This window comes from Chrysochloris asiatica, unplaced genomic scaffold (genome assembly GCF_000296735.1).
Source record: "Chrysochloris asiatica unplaced genomic scaffold, ChrAsi1.0 scaffold00159, whole genome shotgun sequence".
NCBI classification, from domain to species: Eukaryota; Metazoa; Chordata; class Mammalia; order Afrosoricida; family Chrysochloridae; genus Chrysochloris; species Chrysochloris asiatica.
This window is the reverse complement of record NW_006408677.1, coordinates 2,800,967-2,819,197: the sequence shown is the minus strand read 5'-3', so window position 1 is coordinate 2,819,197 and position 18,231 is coordinate 2,800,967. Positions and strand designations below refer to the sequence as shown.

The window sequence follows — 18,231 nt, the reverse complement described above, 5'->3', positions numbered from 1 at the left end:
AGAAATATCATATGATCTAGCAAATTTCACTCATAGGTATTCTCACTATTCTTGCTTCTAAGGAGCATTCTGGCTGTACTTCTTCCAAAATAGATTTGTTTGTAATTCTGGCAGTCCAAGGTATTTAGGTATTTTCAACATTCTTTGCCAACACCATAATTCATATGCGATATCTTTGCTCTTAAATACTTTAAAGAAGTCTTGTGCAGCAGATTTGCCTAATGCAAATTGTTTGATTACTTGACTGCTCCTTCCCTGAGTGCTGATTGTGGATCCAAGCAAATTGAAGTCTTTGAAAACTTCAGTCTTTTCTTCATTTATCATGATGTTATTTATTGGTCAAATTGTGAGAGTTTTTGTTTTCTTTATATTGAGGTGCAATCCATTTTCTGCCACTGACCTTGTTTTGATTAATGATATTGAGCTTTTGCCCCATCAGCAAATGAAGGTCTCAAAAGCTTTGTTCCATCCATGTCATAGTTAACTCTACTTTGACAAAGGCAGCTCTTGCCCAGCTGTATTTTCAGTGCATTCCAATCTGAGGGGCTCATCTTCCAGCACTATATCTGACAGTGTTCAGCTGCTATCCATAAGATTCAGTGGCTAACCATTCATTAACAACCTGTGATATGCAGATGATACAACTTTGCTTGCTGAAAGCGAAGAGGACTTAAAAGACTTAACTGATGAAAATCCGACAACCTTCAGTATAGATTGCACCTCATGTAAAGAAAACAAATCCGTCCAACTGGATAATGATTGTTTTTGTTAAGTGCTGTTGAGTCGGTTACAGCCCATAGCAACCCTCTGTAGGGTTTCCTAGGAGTGGCTGGTGAGCTTGAACCACCAACCTTGAGGTTCAAGATTGACTTTGTAGTCTAGCGCGCGTTAACCCATAGCGCCACAGCAGGATTTTATCATGTGAAGTGGAGAAAAAGTTGAAGTTGTCAAAGCCTTCATTTTGTTTAGATCCACAATCAACACTCATGGGAGCAGCAGTCAAGAAATCAAATGACATATCGCATTAGAGTAATCTGCTGCACGAGGACTAAGATGCGCCTGACCCAAGCCATGATATTTTCAAGCACCACGTATGCATGAGAAAGTTGGACAATGAATAAGGAAGATCATGGAAGACTTGATGTATTTGAATTATGGTGTTGGAGAAGAATATGGAAAAGATCATGGACTGCCAGGAGAACATAACATCTGTGTTGGGGGATGTACAGCCAGAATGTTCGGACATGTTAACAGGAGGGTCCAGTCCCTGGAGAAGGACATCATAACATGCTTGGTAAAGTGGAGGAACAGCAAAAACGAGGAAGACTCCCCTCCTCCCCCACAACGAGATGGATTGACAGCGGCAACACCAATGGTGCAGATGTAACAGCAATCATGAGAATGGTGCATGATTGGGCAGTGTTTTGTTGTGGTTTCCATAGGGTTCCTATGAGTCAGAACTGACTCGACGGTACCTATCAACAGCGATTCGGAAGTGGCTCAACCTCTCCTTCTTCCTAGTTTGTCTTAAGACTGAAAGCTATGCTGAAACATATCTACTATGAGTGATCCTACTGGTCTTTAAAATACCAGTGGCATAGCTTTTAGGATCACAGCAACATACAGGCCACCATAGTAGATAAACTGACAGATGAATGAATGGTGGACAATGTAATTTATGAATGGATTTTTAGGTAGATAAGTATGCTGAAAAGGTGTGGGAAGGTGCTACATACATAATTGTAGATGCTGCATATGCAATGGAGTCCTGGTGCGGCACTGTAGAGTAAGCACTGGACCTCAAAGTCGGTTTGAACCACAAGCACGGCAGTTCAAACTTACCAGGCCTTGCTCAGAAACCTTATACGGGGTTGCTATGAGTCAGAACCAACTTAATGGTACTAAACAACAACATATTAATATAGACAATAGAGCACATGAGGCATAGTCAGAGAAAACTTCTCAGATATAACCAAGCACCTTTTTGGGTGAAATCTCTAGGCTTGAAGGCCAGGGATCATAGATTGGGGGACATCTGCATCAATTGGCACAACATTCATAAAGTAAATGTTCTGCATCTTATTTTGGCGAGTAGCATCTGGGGTCTTAAAAGGTTGTGAGTGCACATCTAAGGTAACAGCTATTGGTCTCTTCCTATTCAAAACAAAGGAGAGTGAAGAAAACCAAAGACTTAAGGCAACAGTTTATACAGTGGACCATACAAACCACAGCCTCCATGATCCCAAGACCAGAAGAAGCAGACGGTGCCTAGTTAACCATTACCGACTGCTCTGACCCGGATCACAACAGAGGGTTCTGGACAGACTGAGAGGAAATTGTAGAACCAAGAGTCAAGTCAATAAAATGACCAGATCTACTGGCCTGATAGAAACTGGAGGTACCCCGAAGACATCATTCCAGCCTGGAACTGAAGCCATTTTCAGAGACTGCCTTTCAATCAAACAATAGGCCCATAACATAAACAATAATATCCCAGAAGAATGTATTCCTCAGGACAACCAATTATATGAGATTAAAAAGACAACGGTTTTCTAAAAGAAAATATGAGAAGGAAGGAAGGGGCAACAAATCTAAAGAAAGCCTAGAGCCCAGGGTTGACATGAGGAGAGTTCTGACATTGTGGGGAATACAACCAATGTCATGAAACACTTGATATACACACTGTTGAATGGGAAAGGAATTTAATCTGTAAACTTTCATCTGAAGTACACTGAAAACAAACAAACAAAACACAACCCAAAGCTCATGTCTCTACACGTATGAACGGGTAACATGATGGCCCATTGGAGCCACCACAGTGTCAGTCACATTGAGCACATACATGTTTAGGTTAGGTATATGATCGTTGTCACCAGACAGCTTTGTCTTCTAACCCATTTTTGCAGTCTAGCTAGCGTTAGCTTGTGTCATCTTGTAATAAGAAAAAAATATAAGAATTCTGTGTTGGCATGGAGATCGTTTGAACTATGCAGTGAGTTGAGCGGTCTGCCCAGTTAACTGTATGACTTTCTTCCTAGCAGAACATTTCCAGCTTGGTGTCTGGGTACCACACTGACACTTGGTGGCTGTGGTGCTGCCATCGCTGAGGGGCGTGTGGATATGGATGTGGGCACTGGAATAAATAGGCTGGGTACTGCTACTCTCCTGCCATGCGCAGATTGACTTCTATTGTGTAAATTTGTATTCTGTATTCTTGGCTTTAGCTAATGAAGTCCTCTCTCTCTGCCCTCCAATGCCAGTTCATGAAATAAAGGTGTCTTAGCATTACACTGGAGTCCTGGTGTGGTGCTATGGGTTAATGCACTGGACTGCAAAATCCGTTTGAACCGTGAGGTCGGTGATTCAAGCTCACCAGCCACTCCTCAGAAACCCTATTATACAGGGTCACTATGGGTCAGAACTGACTCAACAGCACTTAACAGCAATTGCATTACACCACTTCCTAGGACTGATGAGGGTATATTTCTATTCCAAATTCTAACCCAGAGTGAGTTATTTATCTAAGTTTGAGTAATGGTATTTAGGTGTGGCACTGAAGGATAAGCAGTGGATTGCTAATAGCAAGGTCACTGGTTGAAACCCAATAGCTGCTCCTTGGAAGCCCTGTAAGTTGGAACTGACTTGACGGCACTTAGCAACAATCAGGATATAAAAGGAGTCCTGGTGGCACATAGGATAAGCACTGGTCTGCTAACTGCAAGATCAGCAGTTCAAACCCATCAGCCACTCTAAGGGATACCCTATGGTAGTGATGGTGTATGGTGGAGTCGATTCTGACTCATAGCGACTCTGTACAGGGTTTCCGAGGCTGTAAATCTTTATGGGAGCAGAAAGCCGCATCTTTCTCCTGCAGAACAGCTGGTAGTTTTGAACTGCTGACCTTGAGGATAGCAGCCCTACTCGTAACCAGAAGTCCTTTGAAAAGCCCTATACAGGAGTCCTGGTGTGGGGCTGTGGGTTATTGCGCCAGACTGCAAGCCGTTTGAATTGCAAGGCTGGCAGTTCAAGCTCACCAGCTGCTCCTCGGAAGCCCTCTACAGGTTGCTATGGGTCAGAATGGACTTGACGGCACTTAACAACAACATACAGGGTCTCTATGAGTCGGAATTGCCTCAGTGGCAGTGGGCTTGGTTTGTTGGATCAGGATAAAAAGGAGCCCTGTTGGTGCAGTGGTTAAGTGCTCAGCTGCTAGCAGAAAGGTCAGTGGTTTGAAACCCACTGGTGATCTGCTCCCTTAAAGATAAAAGCCTAGGAAACCTTGTGAGACAGTTCTGCTTTGAATGATAGGGTCACAATGAGTTGGAATTGATTTGACAGCACACAATAACATCAGGATAGGATGGCAATCTTCTATAAATCCAGGTGTCTGATGTCTGCCTTTGAGAAGTCAGTCAGTGGTAGTTACTTTCTCCCAGTCTTTGGTTTCCAGGCGTGTTCTCCCCCAGAAAACAAGTCCGTTCTGTAGTCTATTTCTCTTGTCGTAGAAGGCACCCACACAGGTTTTGACTCTGTGCATCCCCTGTTTGGCAGAGTGACCTCCATTGCAGACCGGTTGAATGTGGACTTTGCCTTGATTCATAAAGAACGGAAGAAAGCTAATGAAGTGGACCGCATGGTGCTCGTGGGAGATGTGAAGGATCGAGTGGCCATCCTTGTGGACGACATGGCTGACACGTGTGGCACAATCTGTCATGCAGCTGACAAGTGAGTGTGGAGTTGTGGGGCCACTGGGGCAAGGAAATAGTGAACTGGACTATGACAGAAGGGCTAATAAGTGAGCTGATGGAAGGGATGATAAGTAGCTCAGGGGACTTCGCATTGGTCTAGCCTTTCAGTGCAATGTGTGCAAATTACTGAGCACTCTACTTTTTTTTTTTTGTCTCTTTTCATTTGAGTTTATTTAAACACAGTTCTCAAGGCATGAATGAAATTGGGCTTCCCTTATGGTAAGCAAAGGACCTGAAAAGAATTTTAAAGTCAACAGGCAAAGTCTTCAGCTTACCTATGACACAAGTATAATAGTGTTCCCTTCTTGTTTCCTGTACTTTGAAGCACCCAGTACTTTTTCACATAGCTAAAAGCTAGAATAAGAGTACATTTGTGGTGGAATGTACTTGCCAATGTAACTAGTTGAAATACTATTATCCCCTTGTAACAACTTGAAGAAATAGCCTTTTTTACATTGTGTAATTCTTCTCTTATTCTCCGCTATATAATACAGATTACACAAAGGCGGACAAATCCACAATTAGATAAGCATTCAGCATTTGCTGTATTGAAATATCTTTAGTTCTAAGACTAGAAGTACAGAGTTACAGAGCATTAATTTAACACTTAGTTGTGTATGTAAATATGGTACTTTTAATGAACTTGAAGAAAATAAGTATTTTTTGTTTTAAATTTACTACTGACAACTGAATTGGAACAGTTCTGCTAAGCATTGATATGTTAGAAAGAAAAGTAAAAATCAAACTGTTTATTGTTAACTTTTTTTGCCATTTGGTAGCATTTTACACACAGGCTTTGATCTTCAGAATACCCTAGATTCAGTAGAAAAACCTTTAAATGAAGTTTTGTACAATAAAAACTTCTCGGCAGTCAAAATTTAGACTGTAAAAAAATACATGCAAAACATACTTTTCGGAAAACACTTAACTTTGAACAAAGCACCAAACTACACAAATGCAGAATGAAAACAGCATTTTAACGCCACCAAAGTAGTCATCATCAAAGGTGTAAAAGTCACCTCACTTCACTAGGCACTGTTCACTTTTTTAAACATGAGACAATAAAAATATTGTCCACAATCAATATCCCAACTCTAGGGCATGTTTCAGAAAGTCTTCAAACTTCATGCTTTAATAGCGACGAGGAGAGTAGGATCGAGATCTGGAACGGTATCTGTATCCTCCACGACTATAGTAAGGAGAAGGTAACCGCCTTCTGTAAATCTGATCTCTATCTTGAGCAGCTCTCCATCCTCCTCCTCCTCCACCTCCTCCTCTGTATGATCTGCTGTAGTAATCCCGATCATCATAGCCACGATCATATCCTCTGTCATAGTAATCACGACGGCGTGAGCTGCCATAGGTAGGTCTTCCCATATAAATTCCAGGTGTTGGAGTATGTGGTCTTTTTGTTATGGAGAAATCGACTCTGATCCTCCGACCATCAAGCTCCATTCCATTGGCATGCTCTTTAGCTTCCTTAGCATCATCTACATTTTCAAAATATACAAAGGCAAATCCTCTTGAACGTCTAGACTGCTGGTCATATACAATGACACATCAGCAATGGGGCCATACTTGGAGAACACTTCTCTTAAATCTCGCTCTGTGGTGTATAAGCTCAACCCAAACACTCCAAGACAACAGTTGGGATCACGATTTGCCCGATTCCCAACATGACGCCTGCGAGTAGACATCGGAGAATGACTGTGGGTATGCCGTCTGCGATAATCTCGACTATAAAACCTGCTACGGGATCGTCTATGGGAGCGTGACCGAAAACGTGATCTTGTGTAATGTCTTCGAGAACTTCTTCTGGATCTAGACCTAGATTCAGATCTGGACCTGGACTTTGATCTGGAACGCCTGGAATCTTCCTTGGAGCGAGACCTTGCAGGGGTATGCCTTGCAGATTTCCCAGATCCATGAGCACTTCCACTTCTGGAAGCAGAAAGGGATTCCCGCTCGCCGTAATTCTGCTCGCCGCTATCGCTCATGACTCCTGGCTGCAGTCGCCGCTCGATGCGCTTCGATCGAAACTGTCAACCTCTTGGGCCTTCTTTACTGAGGCTCCCTGGCAGCCTGGCTGAACGTACTGCTTTCAGAGCCGCTGAGGCACGAAACGCCCCACGACGCCTCCGCACAGGTTCTCTCTACTTTTTTTAGCGAGTTAAAGTTCTTAGGTTTGAGAAGACAAATATATCTTTGCATTTCTATTTTACTTAAACTGATGACCTTAGTCTTACCTTTTAACTCTCCATTGTAGCCATATCTTACTTCAAATTCTTTCTAATATCTTGACTGCACTATTATTGTAAGTTGCCTCCTCACTGTTCTTGGATTTCAGTCTTTCCTCCCTGTATATTTCACATTGCCTCCTCTATTAGTTTCCTAGGCCTGTCATAAACAACAGAACCACAGACGGGATGATGTTATGGATTGCATTGTGCCCCCATGTGTCCTCAAACATGCTGTCAGATGTAAGTCAGCTAAAACAAGGCCAGGGACTGACTGTGGGAACAGACCATCAAATTGTTGATATGAGAGTTCAGGCTGAAGCTGAAGAAAAGTAAAACAAGTCTATGAGAGCCAATATATGATCTTGAGTATATATCCCATCTGAACTTAGAGACCACTTCCAGAACAGATTTGACACATTGAACACTAATGACCAAAGATCAGATGAGTTGTGGAATGCCATCAGGAACGTGCATAAAGAAATTAAAAAGACAAGAAAGAAAAGACCAAAGTGGATATCAGAAAACACTCTGAAACTTGCTTGTAAACCTAGGGCACCTAAAGTAAATGGAAGAAATGGAAGTAAGAGAACTGAACAGAAAATTTCAAAGTCAAGTATTATAATGAAGTGTGCAATGACCTAGAGTAAGAAATCCAAAAAGGAACAACATACCCAATATATCTCAAATTGTAAGAGCTTAAGAAAAAAACATGAAGCCTCAAGTGGCAATACTGACGGATTCTATGTGGTGCTGTAGGATTAGCACTGGACTGTGAACCACAAAGTCGGCAGTTCAAACCCATCAGCTGTTCCTTGGAAACCCTATACAGGGTCTCTATGAGTTGAAAGCAACTCGATGGCACTTAACAGCAACAATAACATGGATAAAATATTGAATGATGCAAGAAATGTCAAAGAAGATGGAAGGAATATCTAAAATAATTGCTGAACAATCAACCATTTCAAGAGGTAGAAGAAACAAGTCTGAGCTTCACTGAAGGTATTAGTGAAAAACAAGGTTCCAGGAGTTGATACAATACCAACAGAAATATTTCAACAAATGTAACGTTGGAAGCACTCATTTGTCTGTTACAAGAAATTTGAAGGAGAACTACCTGGCCAATCAACTGGAAAAGATCCATATTTGTACCCATTCCAAACAAAGGTAACCCAACAGAATGCTGAGATTATCGAATAATATCATTAACATCACAGCCAAGTAAAATTTTGCTAAAGATAAAACTGTTGCAGCAGCTCATTGACAGCAAGTTGCCAGAAACTCGAAAGTAGGTAGCTTTAAAAAATGTCTCCTCACAGTTCTGGATGTCAGCAGCCCCATGGTATCTCTGAAGGCTGGAGGGAAAGGTGCTTCCTTGTCTTTTCCAGCTTCTGTTAGCCACAGACATTCCTTGGCTTGTGGTAGCATCCCTCTAGTCTCAACCTCCATCTCCATACGACTGTTTTTCCTTTGTATCTTTTTCTGTGACTTTTTACTTTTTTATACTGAGCCATGGCATTGCATGGGCTCAAGGCATTCGACTGCTTATTGAAAGGTCAGTAATTTAAACCTACTAACTGTTCTGTAGGAAGAAAGATACAGTAGTCTGCTTCCATAAAGATTTGTAGCCTTGGAAACCCTATGGAGCCTTAGGGTTTCTGAGACTGTAAATAGAGAAGCAGGCAACCCAGTCTTTCTTCACAGAGGGGCTTTACCTGTTTCACCACAGGGCTCCTTTGACTGGCACATTGTGGTGTTGTTAAGTGCTGTTGAGTTGGTTCTGACTCATAGTGACTCTGTGTAGCATTTCCGAGGAACTGCCGACCTTGTGGTTCCAAGTCCAGTGCTGATCCTACAGTACCACACCAGGAGTCCATAAAAAACATATTTGTGTGCCGAATGGCTCTGGTTTGGATCCTGGAGTATGCATTTATAAAACTCATTTTGTCCTCTTATTAGTTAATGTAATGCTAATTGCTGTAACTGGTTAATTCCCTGAAAGTCAGTGGCTTAACATTATATAGTTTCATTCTTACTCATTCCATATTTCCAACGCAAGTTGGACTCATTTTCTCTAAATAGTAGTTTAGCAACCCAGGGATCCAGATACTTTCAATCTTGTGGCTTTTATTTTCATTTTTATTTTTCATATATTTCATTTCTATTCTATTCTATTTATACCTATATAGAGAGAGAATAGAATAAAATAAAATAGTATTCTTTCTCTTCTATTCCATTCCATTTTCATTTTGGCTAACCAGAAAGAAAAAAGAGCATAGAGGATCAGCCATAGATGAGGTTTCTGAGCCTGGCCAGGAAGTAGTATACATTCTGTCCATATTTCAGTAGACTGAATTAGTCACATGGCTCCGCCTGACTATGCTAGGGAAATGAGAAATGTAGCCCAGCTATGTGCTCAGGAAGACGACTCGAGGGATTTGTTGAGCACAGCAGTCTCTTCCATAGTTCTTTTTCCGTGAAACTAAACCTATTCTTTCTCCTTCTCCTTAAGTCTGAATCTACAGTGACAAGTAAGATTAATCCAGTTCAACTCTGTGTTTTCTTCTAGACTTCTCTCAGCTGGAGCCACCAGAGTTTATGCTATCTTGACGCACGGAATTTTTTCTGGCCCAGCCATCTCTCGCATCAACAATGCATGCTTTGAAGCAGTAGTGGTCACCAATACCATACCTCAAGAGGATAAGATGAAGCATTGCTCCAAAATACAGGTAAGAATGCGATTCTAGTAAAATACGACTTCACAAACTTTTAAAGAACTGGTTGCATAAATGCTTAGTAGTAGATGTCTGCCATGAGTTATCCCAAAGCATGGGTTGGAAGTCACTCGTGCTAATTATTTTAAGTGCTTGTTAAAATGCTGACTCCTCTGTCTTGTCCCAAACATACAAAACCAAAGATCTAGGAGCCAGCATTTTGAAGTACAGTTTGAAGTACTTGAACCACACAGGTTTGAACTGTGCAGGCCCTGTTAGACATGGTTTGTTTGTTTCCCTGTTACTATTGCAGTGAACTCGAGCCATGTGAGTATCCACTTGTAACTCTAGTGAGTAACTGGAGTGACAAACTGCTCACGCGAAGATGATTTGCACCATTGGATGTTTTAAGCTGATAAGTCACAAGACTTGAGATCACCATACTGGCAAGAGGGAAAAAAAATCACGTTATAAGTGGGCCCACATAGTTTAAACCTGCATTCTTCTTGGTCAACTGTTATTCCCAGAGTAAATGTTAGACACTAAATAGACACTAAAGTTTGAGTACTGTTTCATGAAACATTATTTAATAATGTGTGCAGTTGATCCATTAGCTGTCTGAAATTACTATTTAGAATTGGAGGGTGGTTGTCATTCTAAAGTTTTGCTTTTCTGTCTAGGTATTCCTTTTTCTTTATTCATTCTTTGTATATTTTAATCCTCCACCTCCCCCGACTTTGCCTTTTGATTCTTCCCTAAGGAGTTATCTTTAAAATGTTAGGAAGAGTTGCTGAATGCAGCTCAGGAAGGGAGGCAGCACATGTTTTGTGAGGAAGGGCACTCATTGGGCCGCTCAGCAGTGTCTGCAAAGTTGCCAGCTATCTCTTGTGTAATGCTAAGCTGCCGCTTCTCTGCCTTTCAGGTGATTGACATTTCCATGATCCTTGCAGAAGCCATCAGGAGAACACACAACGGGGAATCGGTTTCCTACCTTTTCAGCCATGTCCCTTTGTAACAATCACTTCAGAGGCTTTGGAAAAAGAAACATCACCCCGCCCTTTGTTTTTCCCTTGGTATTTGACAAAAACTTCTGCAGAAGACCCAGCTTGCTCCAGTGTAGCTTTCCGCATCCCACACCCGGTATTTTACAGTTTATCCTAATTTGGGGAGAGACAGCTTAAAATTGCTGGCATCTCCAACCTGCATTGTCTCATTCTGGCTTCCTTGTTGATTTGGGGAGCCTTGCAGCTTTAACTCTAGCTCAGCTACTACAAGTGTTCCAGCTTGGAGGGTGTCATGTGGAGCTGTTTGAAGGTGACTGGGGAAGCTTAGATTGCTTTGCATGTGAATACTTCAGGGGTTTTGGGTGTTGTTCAGAACAACTAGCAACCAAGTCAACTCAGTACATATTCCCCTTGTGGTATGTCACACACCCATGTGTCACAAGTTTACTTATGTCTATGGCAAATTGCTGCAAGAGCCCTAGGCAACTCCCAACTTAGTTCTCCTGGTTGCTGTCCACCTCCGCCTCCCCCATCCCAATAAGGCTGGAGCCAGCAGCTTTCAACTTGAGCAGCCATTGGCGGGGAGGCGGGGTGTGGTGGGGGGTATGGGGCGGTGGGGTGGGGGGCGTCCACAGGTCATGAGGGAAGGCAGCACGGTATCTGCCAGGCTTCTTGGGAGAGAAAACTGGATCCTTCACCATCTGTTCAAAACTGTGTATCTTGAATTAGCCTTTGTGTCTTTCCCATTTCGATTTGACTTTGCCTTCCACCATCTTGACCTTTTCCTGGCCAAATAATCCTCTTGGGTGCAAATGATTATGTCCCATAGTCTTATAGAAAGCCAGCTTGCTCCCTGCTGTGTAATGTGTAGCACAGTACATGACTTTGCTGTAACTTAATCTTCCTTGGCTGCTGCCATCTTGATTTGAGATGATTTCGTGGCGCCATTTGATAATTTAAATCTTTTCATCATCTTTCCATGGATCCGATTAACCTCTCAAATGACATGAAATTTCTGTTAAAAATATTGATGTCACTGTCTCCTGTCAAGGAAACTAATAAAGTGTTTGTATGAATGTGACTGTGGGTCTGTATTGTATCTATACTGATTTCTTTGCTGAAGGTTTCGATTTGATGTCTTGCTGCCCAATAATTTGTTTCCAACCTATAAGCTGCATTTGAAAGAAGAAAGAAATTGGCAGCAGTTAAGTGTTCAAGAGTAAAGATGTCGCTTTGAGGACTAAATTGCCTCCTGGTGTGAAGTTGTAAGATAAGCATTGGACTGCTAACCTCAAGGTCGGTGGTTCACACCCACCAGCCACTTCTTGGAAACCCTATTCAAGGTCGCTGTGAGTTAGAACGGACTCGATGGCACTAAACAGCAAACAGTAAATGCTTGTGAAAGTTGGGCACGGAATCAGGAAGACAGTAGGAAGAATTGATGCATTTGAATTATGGTGTTGGGACTGCCAGAAAAGCAAGAGTGTGTTGGAAGAAATAGAGCCAGAATGCTCTTTAGAAGTGAGGATGGTGAGACTTTGCCTCTCGTTCTTTGGACATAGTATCAGGAGGGACCAGTCCCTGGAGAAGGGCATCATTGTTTGAAAAGTGGAGGGTCAGAGAAAAAGAGAAAGGGCCCTAAGGAGATGGATTGACACAGTGGCAGCAACAATGAGCTAAAACAACTATTGTGAGGATGGCACAAGATTGGGCAATGTTTAGTTCTGTTGTGTGTAGGGTCCCAATGAATCAAAACCTACTTGATGGCATTTAACAACAGCAGTTTCTAGAATTGACTCATATGGAACCAATTGTCAAATGTGAGAATTCCCCTTCATTTGTTAGTCATTGACATTTGTTAATTGGCATTTAATTCCAACCCTTCTAACCTCTAGTCCCTTGCCACTACCACCAAACAATAAAACACTGCCTTCAAGTCAATTCTGATTCAGAGGCCCCATAGGACCGTAGAACAGCCTCATAGAGTTTTCCAGACTGTAATCTCTACAGAAGCAGACTGCCATAGCTTTCTCCTACTAGAAAAGCAAGTAGGTTCAAACTGCCAACCTTTGGATTCGCAGCTAAGCACTTAACCGCTGTGCCACCAGAGCTCCTTAATCCTTGGAAAGGTCAATATGCAAAATTGAAGAGTTGTAGTGCATTCCAACAGTTTTTGTGTCTTTGTGCACCACCAAATAAAGGTTAAGCATTGGACTCCTAACTGAATAGTCCATTTGGGTGACCTTGCCGGTATTTGAGATATCAGTAGCATAATCTCCAGCATCATAGCAAGTACACAAGCCATCAAAGCAGGACAAACTGAGAGGTGGTGGCTCTCACCCTTAGAACCAGATAAAGGCCAAGCTTGTCAGTTCTCAAAGCTACAGCTAGAAAAGGCTTGTTTAATCTCAAACCGGGTCTTCTAGCCCAAGTCTCCTTACCAGACTTGGACTAGAAATGGTTCTTGCTGAAAAATGAACTTGTTGGTTAATAGCGTATAGCCCATAACAACCTAAGAGTATTGGAATCATAAAAAGCCAGAAATTCAAAGAAAGAAAAAAACAAAACCAGAAAACTATAGACCTGCCTCCATAGTAGTATCTCACACACATATACATATATATACATAAGGAGCTCTGGTAGCGTAGTGGTTACGAATCGGGCTGCGAACCGGAAGGTCAGCAGTTCGAAACTACCAGCTGCTCCGTGGGAGAAAGATGAGGCGATCTGCTCCCGTAAAGATGTACAGCCTCGGAAACCCTATTCAGGGTCGCTATGGGTCGAAACCGACCCGATGGCACTTAACAACAACAACAACAACATATATATACATATACATATATATATTCACACACATAGGAGTAGCTGGTGAGCTTGAGCCACCAACTTTGCAGTTCAAATAACTTTGCAGTCCATTAACCCACAGTGCCACATCAGGATTATACACACACAGACACACATATATGGAGAGAGAGATGGCGTGGTGCTGTAGGATCAGCACTAGACTGTGAGTCACAATATGTTCTTAAGTGTTGTCGAGTCGGTTCCTACTTACAGTGACTTCTGTATAGGGTTTTCGAGGATCAGCTGGTGGTTCAAACTGCCCTTGCAGTCTAGTGTTTATCCTACAGCGCCAGGAATAGGTTATATGGACTGGTGAGTTTGAACCACCGACCTTGTCATTCAAACCAACCTTGAGGTGGAGTGCTTATCCTATGATGCAACACTAGGACTCCATGTGGAAACTATACAGGATTGCTATGAGTCAGAACCGACTTGACAGCACTTAACAACAATATACATATATATATAAACAAAATATGCCATTTCAAGCAAATTTTAGTGTACAATTCAATGACATTACAGGTATGCATTGCTTAGCATCCATGATACATTCTGTGAAACAGGACATTATGTAATTTGGATGTTGGGCAAACACCATATTATAAACAGGAGGGAGGCACACAGGATGGTCACCAGTTGGACCCACAACATGTCCCACCACTGCTGTGCTGAGGGACTATGCAAAAACTTTGGACTCCACTGTTGCCAGTCCTGTGTGTTCTCAACCCAGTATCCAAGAGTTACATCCAGCCCTCACCCACCACCCACCAGTCTACTTCCCTTCCTTCCTCCCTGCCAGCTTTCTCTGCCCCCTTAGTGGGCTTTAAACTCTTCCAGCCCTGCTCATCCTTCCTGTTCTTCCTCACATGACTACCGCTCTATCAGAACCATGGGCCTGGGCTTCACTCACAGAGCTCAGGACTGAGTGGAGGCAGTGGTCACAGGGAAGAGCCCATTCAGCAGCTCCAGGGACATCTGCGCAGTCCCTGCCTGAGGTGAGGATGGTGGGCTAGGCAGCCACAGGTGAGCACAGTCCCAGAGCAGATGTGGGACCTGGAGAGCTAGTAAGAGACAGATTGGATAACCTCCTAACTAGCAAAGTATATCTGCTATGCACTGTTCTTTGCTCAGTAGGCATGTTTAAACTCTATTATAAGCTCATGGGACCACAGGTTGTCAGATGTTGCCCAAACGGATATTACGTATTGCATTTACTCTCTTGTGCAATCATCACTTTTGGTTTCCAAAAGGTTTTCCTCACTCTTAACAGAATCTCAGTGAGTCCTAAGCAATGAGTCCCTCTTTCCCACTTCTCCCCACCCATGGTAACCACAAATAAACTTCAGTCTCTATGCATTTGCTTAGTATAAATATTGCATATGAGTGGGATACAGTATTTGTTCTTTTGTGTCTGACTTAATTCAGTCAGCATAATATTTTCAAGGTTCATCCATGCTTTAGCATATATCAGCACTTCATTTCTCTTTATAACTAAGTAATATCCATTGGATATAGGGACCACATGCTTTTCCAGTCATCTGTTGATGGATACTTGGGTTGTGCAGTGCAATACATTAGCTTTATATAGCCTTTTTAGCTGTGGTCCTGTACCTCCCCCAGAGTGATTGGCAGGGCCACAATCTTGTAAGGAATTAGCCAGTTTGTGGTCTTGGTGGGAGAGGCATGGTTTGTTAAAGACAAGTGTTTGCTTATATAAGAACCAACGTCGGAGCGGTTCAGGGGGTACTTTACTATCAAGAAGAGTCTGGAGCACAGCATGTCCCTTGGACCAAAGACCCAAGATTCCTGTACTGGAAACCTCTAAGATCTAGAAGAAAGAGCTGTAACACTGAAGATAGCAAGAAGCAGCAGAGGTGAGCTTGCTGGCCCACGTATCAAGAGCTGAGTGCTTTCAGGCTAACCAGCCAGTGGATTCAAAGAGCTAATGCTTGCAAGAGAGGTCTGAGTTGCACACCATTCCTCACACCTAGGCAGCAAGGGCCAGGTAGCTTGGTGGCAATAGAGCCCTGTAGGCCCAGGTAGCATGGCGGAAGCTGGTCTTAGAGGCTTTACAAGAGCCCAGGATCAGAGCGAGAGAACCAGAGGCCAGGGAGGTCCAGTTGCAAAGCAGAACTCTAGAGTTCTGTGCATGCAGTCGTCCAGTGCAGTGTGGTGATAAATGGAGGCAGCAGTGACGTCAACACAGCATCTGACTTGAACCAAGACATGCCTGCCCAGAGACTTAAGAATGGACATGGGTAATTTGCGGAAAAATAAGTGTGTGGCGCTGTGGAATAATACACTGGACCGCAAGGTTGATGGTTCAAACTTACCAGCCGCTCCTCGGAAACCCTATACAGGGTCGCTATAGGTCAGAACCAACTCGACGGCACTTAACAACAACATATGCCTTATGGTGGGCCAGAGGTTTGTGGCACAGCCTATCTTCACGTACAATGCTGACAGACTGACAAAGCACACAGGTTGTTAAGGATCTTTCCTTTCTTGTACACTTGCTGAATTAATGAGAAGAGTCAACGGGGATGGGTAGCTCTCTCCCTCCTCCCAGACCTTGGTAACATTCTCAGCATCAAAGACTCAGAAACCCAGTCAGCTCCTTTGCTCCCGCAGAGTCCTTGTTGGTGTGCTCCTCCTGAACAACTTCTCATTTTGGATTGCTGTTGTTGTCAAGTGCCGTTGAGTTGGTTCCAACTCATAGTGACCCTGTAAAGGGTTTCTGAGGAGCAGCTGGTGGGTTTGAACTGCCAATCTTGTGGTTTGCAGATTAGTGCTGATTCTACAGCACCACACCAGGAGTTCTCTTTTCGGATGTTGTTGTTGTTGTTAGGTGCCACCGGGTAGGCACCGACTCATAGCAACCCCATGCACAACAGAACGAAACAATGTCCGATCCTGGGCCTACTTCACTACTGTTGCCACACTTGAGTCCATCGATGCTGCCATTTGGCCAATCCATCTCCTTGGGGGTCTTCCTCTTTTTCTCTGACCCTCCATCTTACCCAGCATGACATTCTCCAGCGACTGTTCCCTCCCGACAACATGTCCAAAGTATGAGAGACGAAGTTTAGCCATCTTGGCCTCCAAGGAGCACTCTGGCTGCACTTCTTCCAAAACAGATCTATTGGTTCTTTTGGCAGTTCATGGCACTTTTAGTATTCTCCTCCAACACCACAATTCAAAAGCATCAACTCTTCTATGATCTTCCTTATTCACTGTCCAGCTTTCGCATCCATATGAGGTTATTGAAAATACCATGGATTGGGTCAGGCCCACCTTAGTCCTCAAGCTGACATCTTTGCTCTTCAACACTTTAAAAAGTTCCTGTGCAGCAGATTTGCCCAGTGCAATACGTCGTCTGATCTCTTGACCGCTGCTTCCGCGAGTGTTGATAGTTGACCCAAGAAGAATGAAGTCCTTGACAACTTTAGTCTTTTCTCCATTGATAAGAATGTTGTTTATTGGTCCAGTAGTGAGGATTTTTGTTTTCCTAACATTGAGATGTAATCCATACCGAAGGCTGTGATCTTTGATCTTCATCAGTAAATGTTTTAAGTCCTCTTCAATTTCAGCAAGCAAGGTTGTATCATCTGCATATCTCAGGTTGTTAATAAGTCTTCCTCCAATCCTGATGACACGTTTTTCTTCATAGAACCCAGTTTCTCGTATTATTTGCTCAGCATACAGGTTGAATAAGTATGGTGAAAGAACACAACCTTGTCACACACCTTTCCCAATTTTAAAACATTCAGTGTTTCCATGCTCTGTTCGAACAACTGCTTCTTGGTCCAGGTACAGATTTCTCAGAAGTACAATTAAATGTTCTGGAATACTCATACTTCTCAATGTTGTCCATAGCTTGTCATGCTCCACACAATCGAAAGCCTTTGCATAGTCAATAAAGCATAGGTAAATATCTTTCTGATCTTCTCTGCTTTCAGCCAAGATCCATCAGACATCAGCAATGATATCTCTCATTCTACGGCCTCTTCTGAATCCAGCTTGAACCTCTGGAAGTTCTCTGTCAATGTATGATTGTAGCCGTTTCTGTATTACCTTTAGCAAAACTTTACTCGCTTCTTTTCGGATAGGCTGTAGTATATGCCTCTGTGATGGCCTACTGCCCCTCACCCCCACCCCAGATCCCTGCAAGAGACCTGAGAGTCTTCCCTGGCTAACAGAATCTGACCCTTCTCTCCATCTGTAACCTGTATGGAATTATTTTCCCCAATGTATTTCTCCAGTAGCTCAACTACGTTTGCTTCAAAATAGAGGGATGGGCGGGGGAGCTCTTTTGAAGCAAACGTATCAGAAGCCTTGATAAGTTTGGCATACGAAATCATTTGACAGCAGCTCCCCTTTTGTCTTGTTGCTCTACCCATATAGTTGCCCTGAGTTCACATCTTGTATGTCTGATTCAGGATTTGACTCTCAAACAAAACAGCACAGCCGTGTCTGGCCAATTCAGAATGCCTGGGCAGTACTCTGAGTTAGACCAGAACCACACAACCCAATTTTAATTATCCCCCTCAAAGTTCTTGGGGTGAGACCTCAGTGAGGCAGGGAGGAGCACAATGAGGGGAGGGCTGAGCTAGCAGTTGAAGCCCCTTCGTTCCCACGGCTGTGGCTGCTGAGCTGTCTCTGACAGAGGACACTCCCCTCGCAT

At 43.0% G+C, this 18,231-nt stretch overlaps 1 protein-coding gene and 1 pseudogene across 3 annotated transcripts in view; one reads left to right on the top strand and one right to left on the bottom strand.

The window, feature by feature from the left end:
• PRPS1 (phosphoribosyl pyrophosphate synthetase 1) overlaps positions 1 to 11,098 on the top strand; it is a 33,053-nt gene extending 21,955 nt beyond the window's left edge. For 2 of the 3 annotated variants that reach the window (XM_006871047.1, XM_006871048.1), the window contains 3 exons: positions 4,552 to 4,725; positions 9,555 to 9,714; positions 10,622 to 10,714. In XM_006871047.1, the coding sequence (XP_006871109.1) occupies positions 4,552 to 4,725; positions 9,555 to 9,714; positions 10,622 to 10,714 (427 nt within the window). Of the gene's footprint in view, positions 1 to 4,551; positions 4,726 to 9,554; positions 9,715 to 10,621 lie in introns of all 3 variants that reach the window. The other variant, XM_006871046.1, reaches the window with a different exon arrangement.
• LOC102827444 lies at positions 5,880 to 6,745 on the bottom strand (annotated as a pseudogene).
• Positions 11,099 to 18,231: the final 7,133 nt, after the last annotated feature.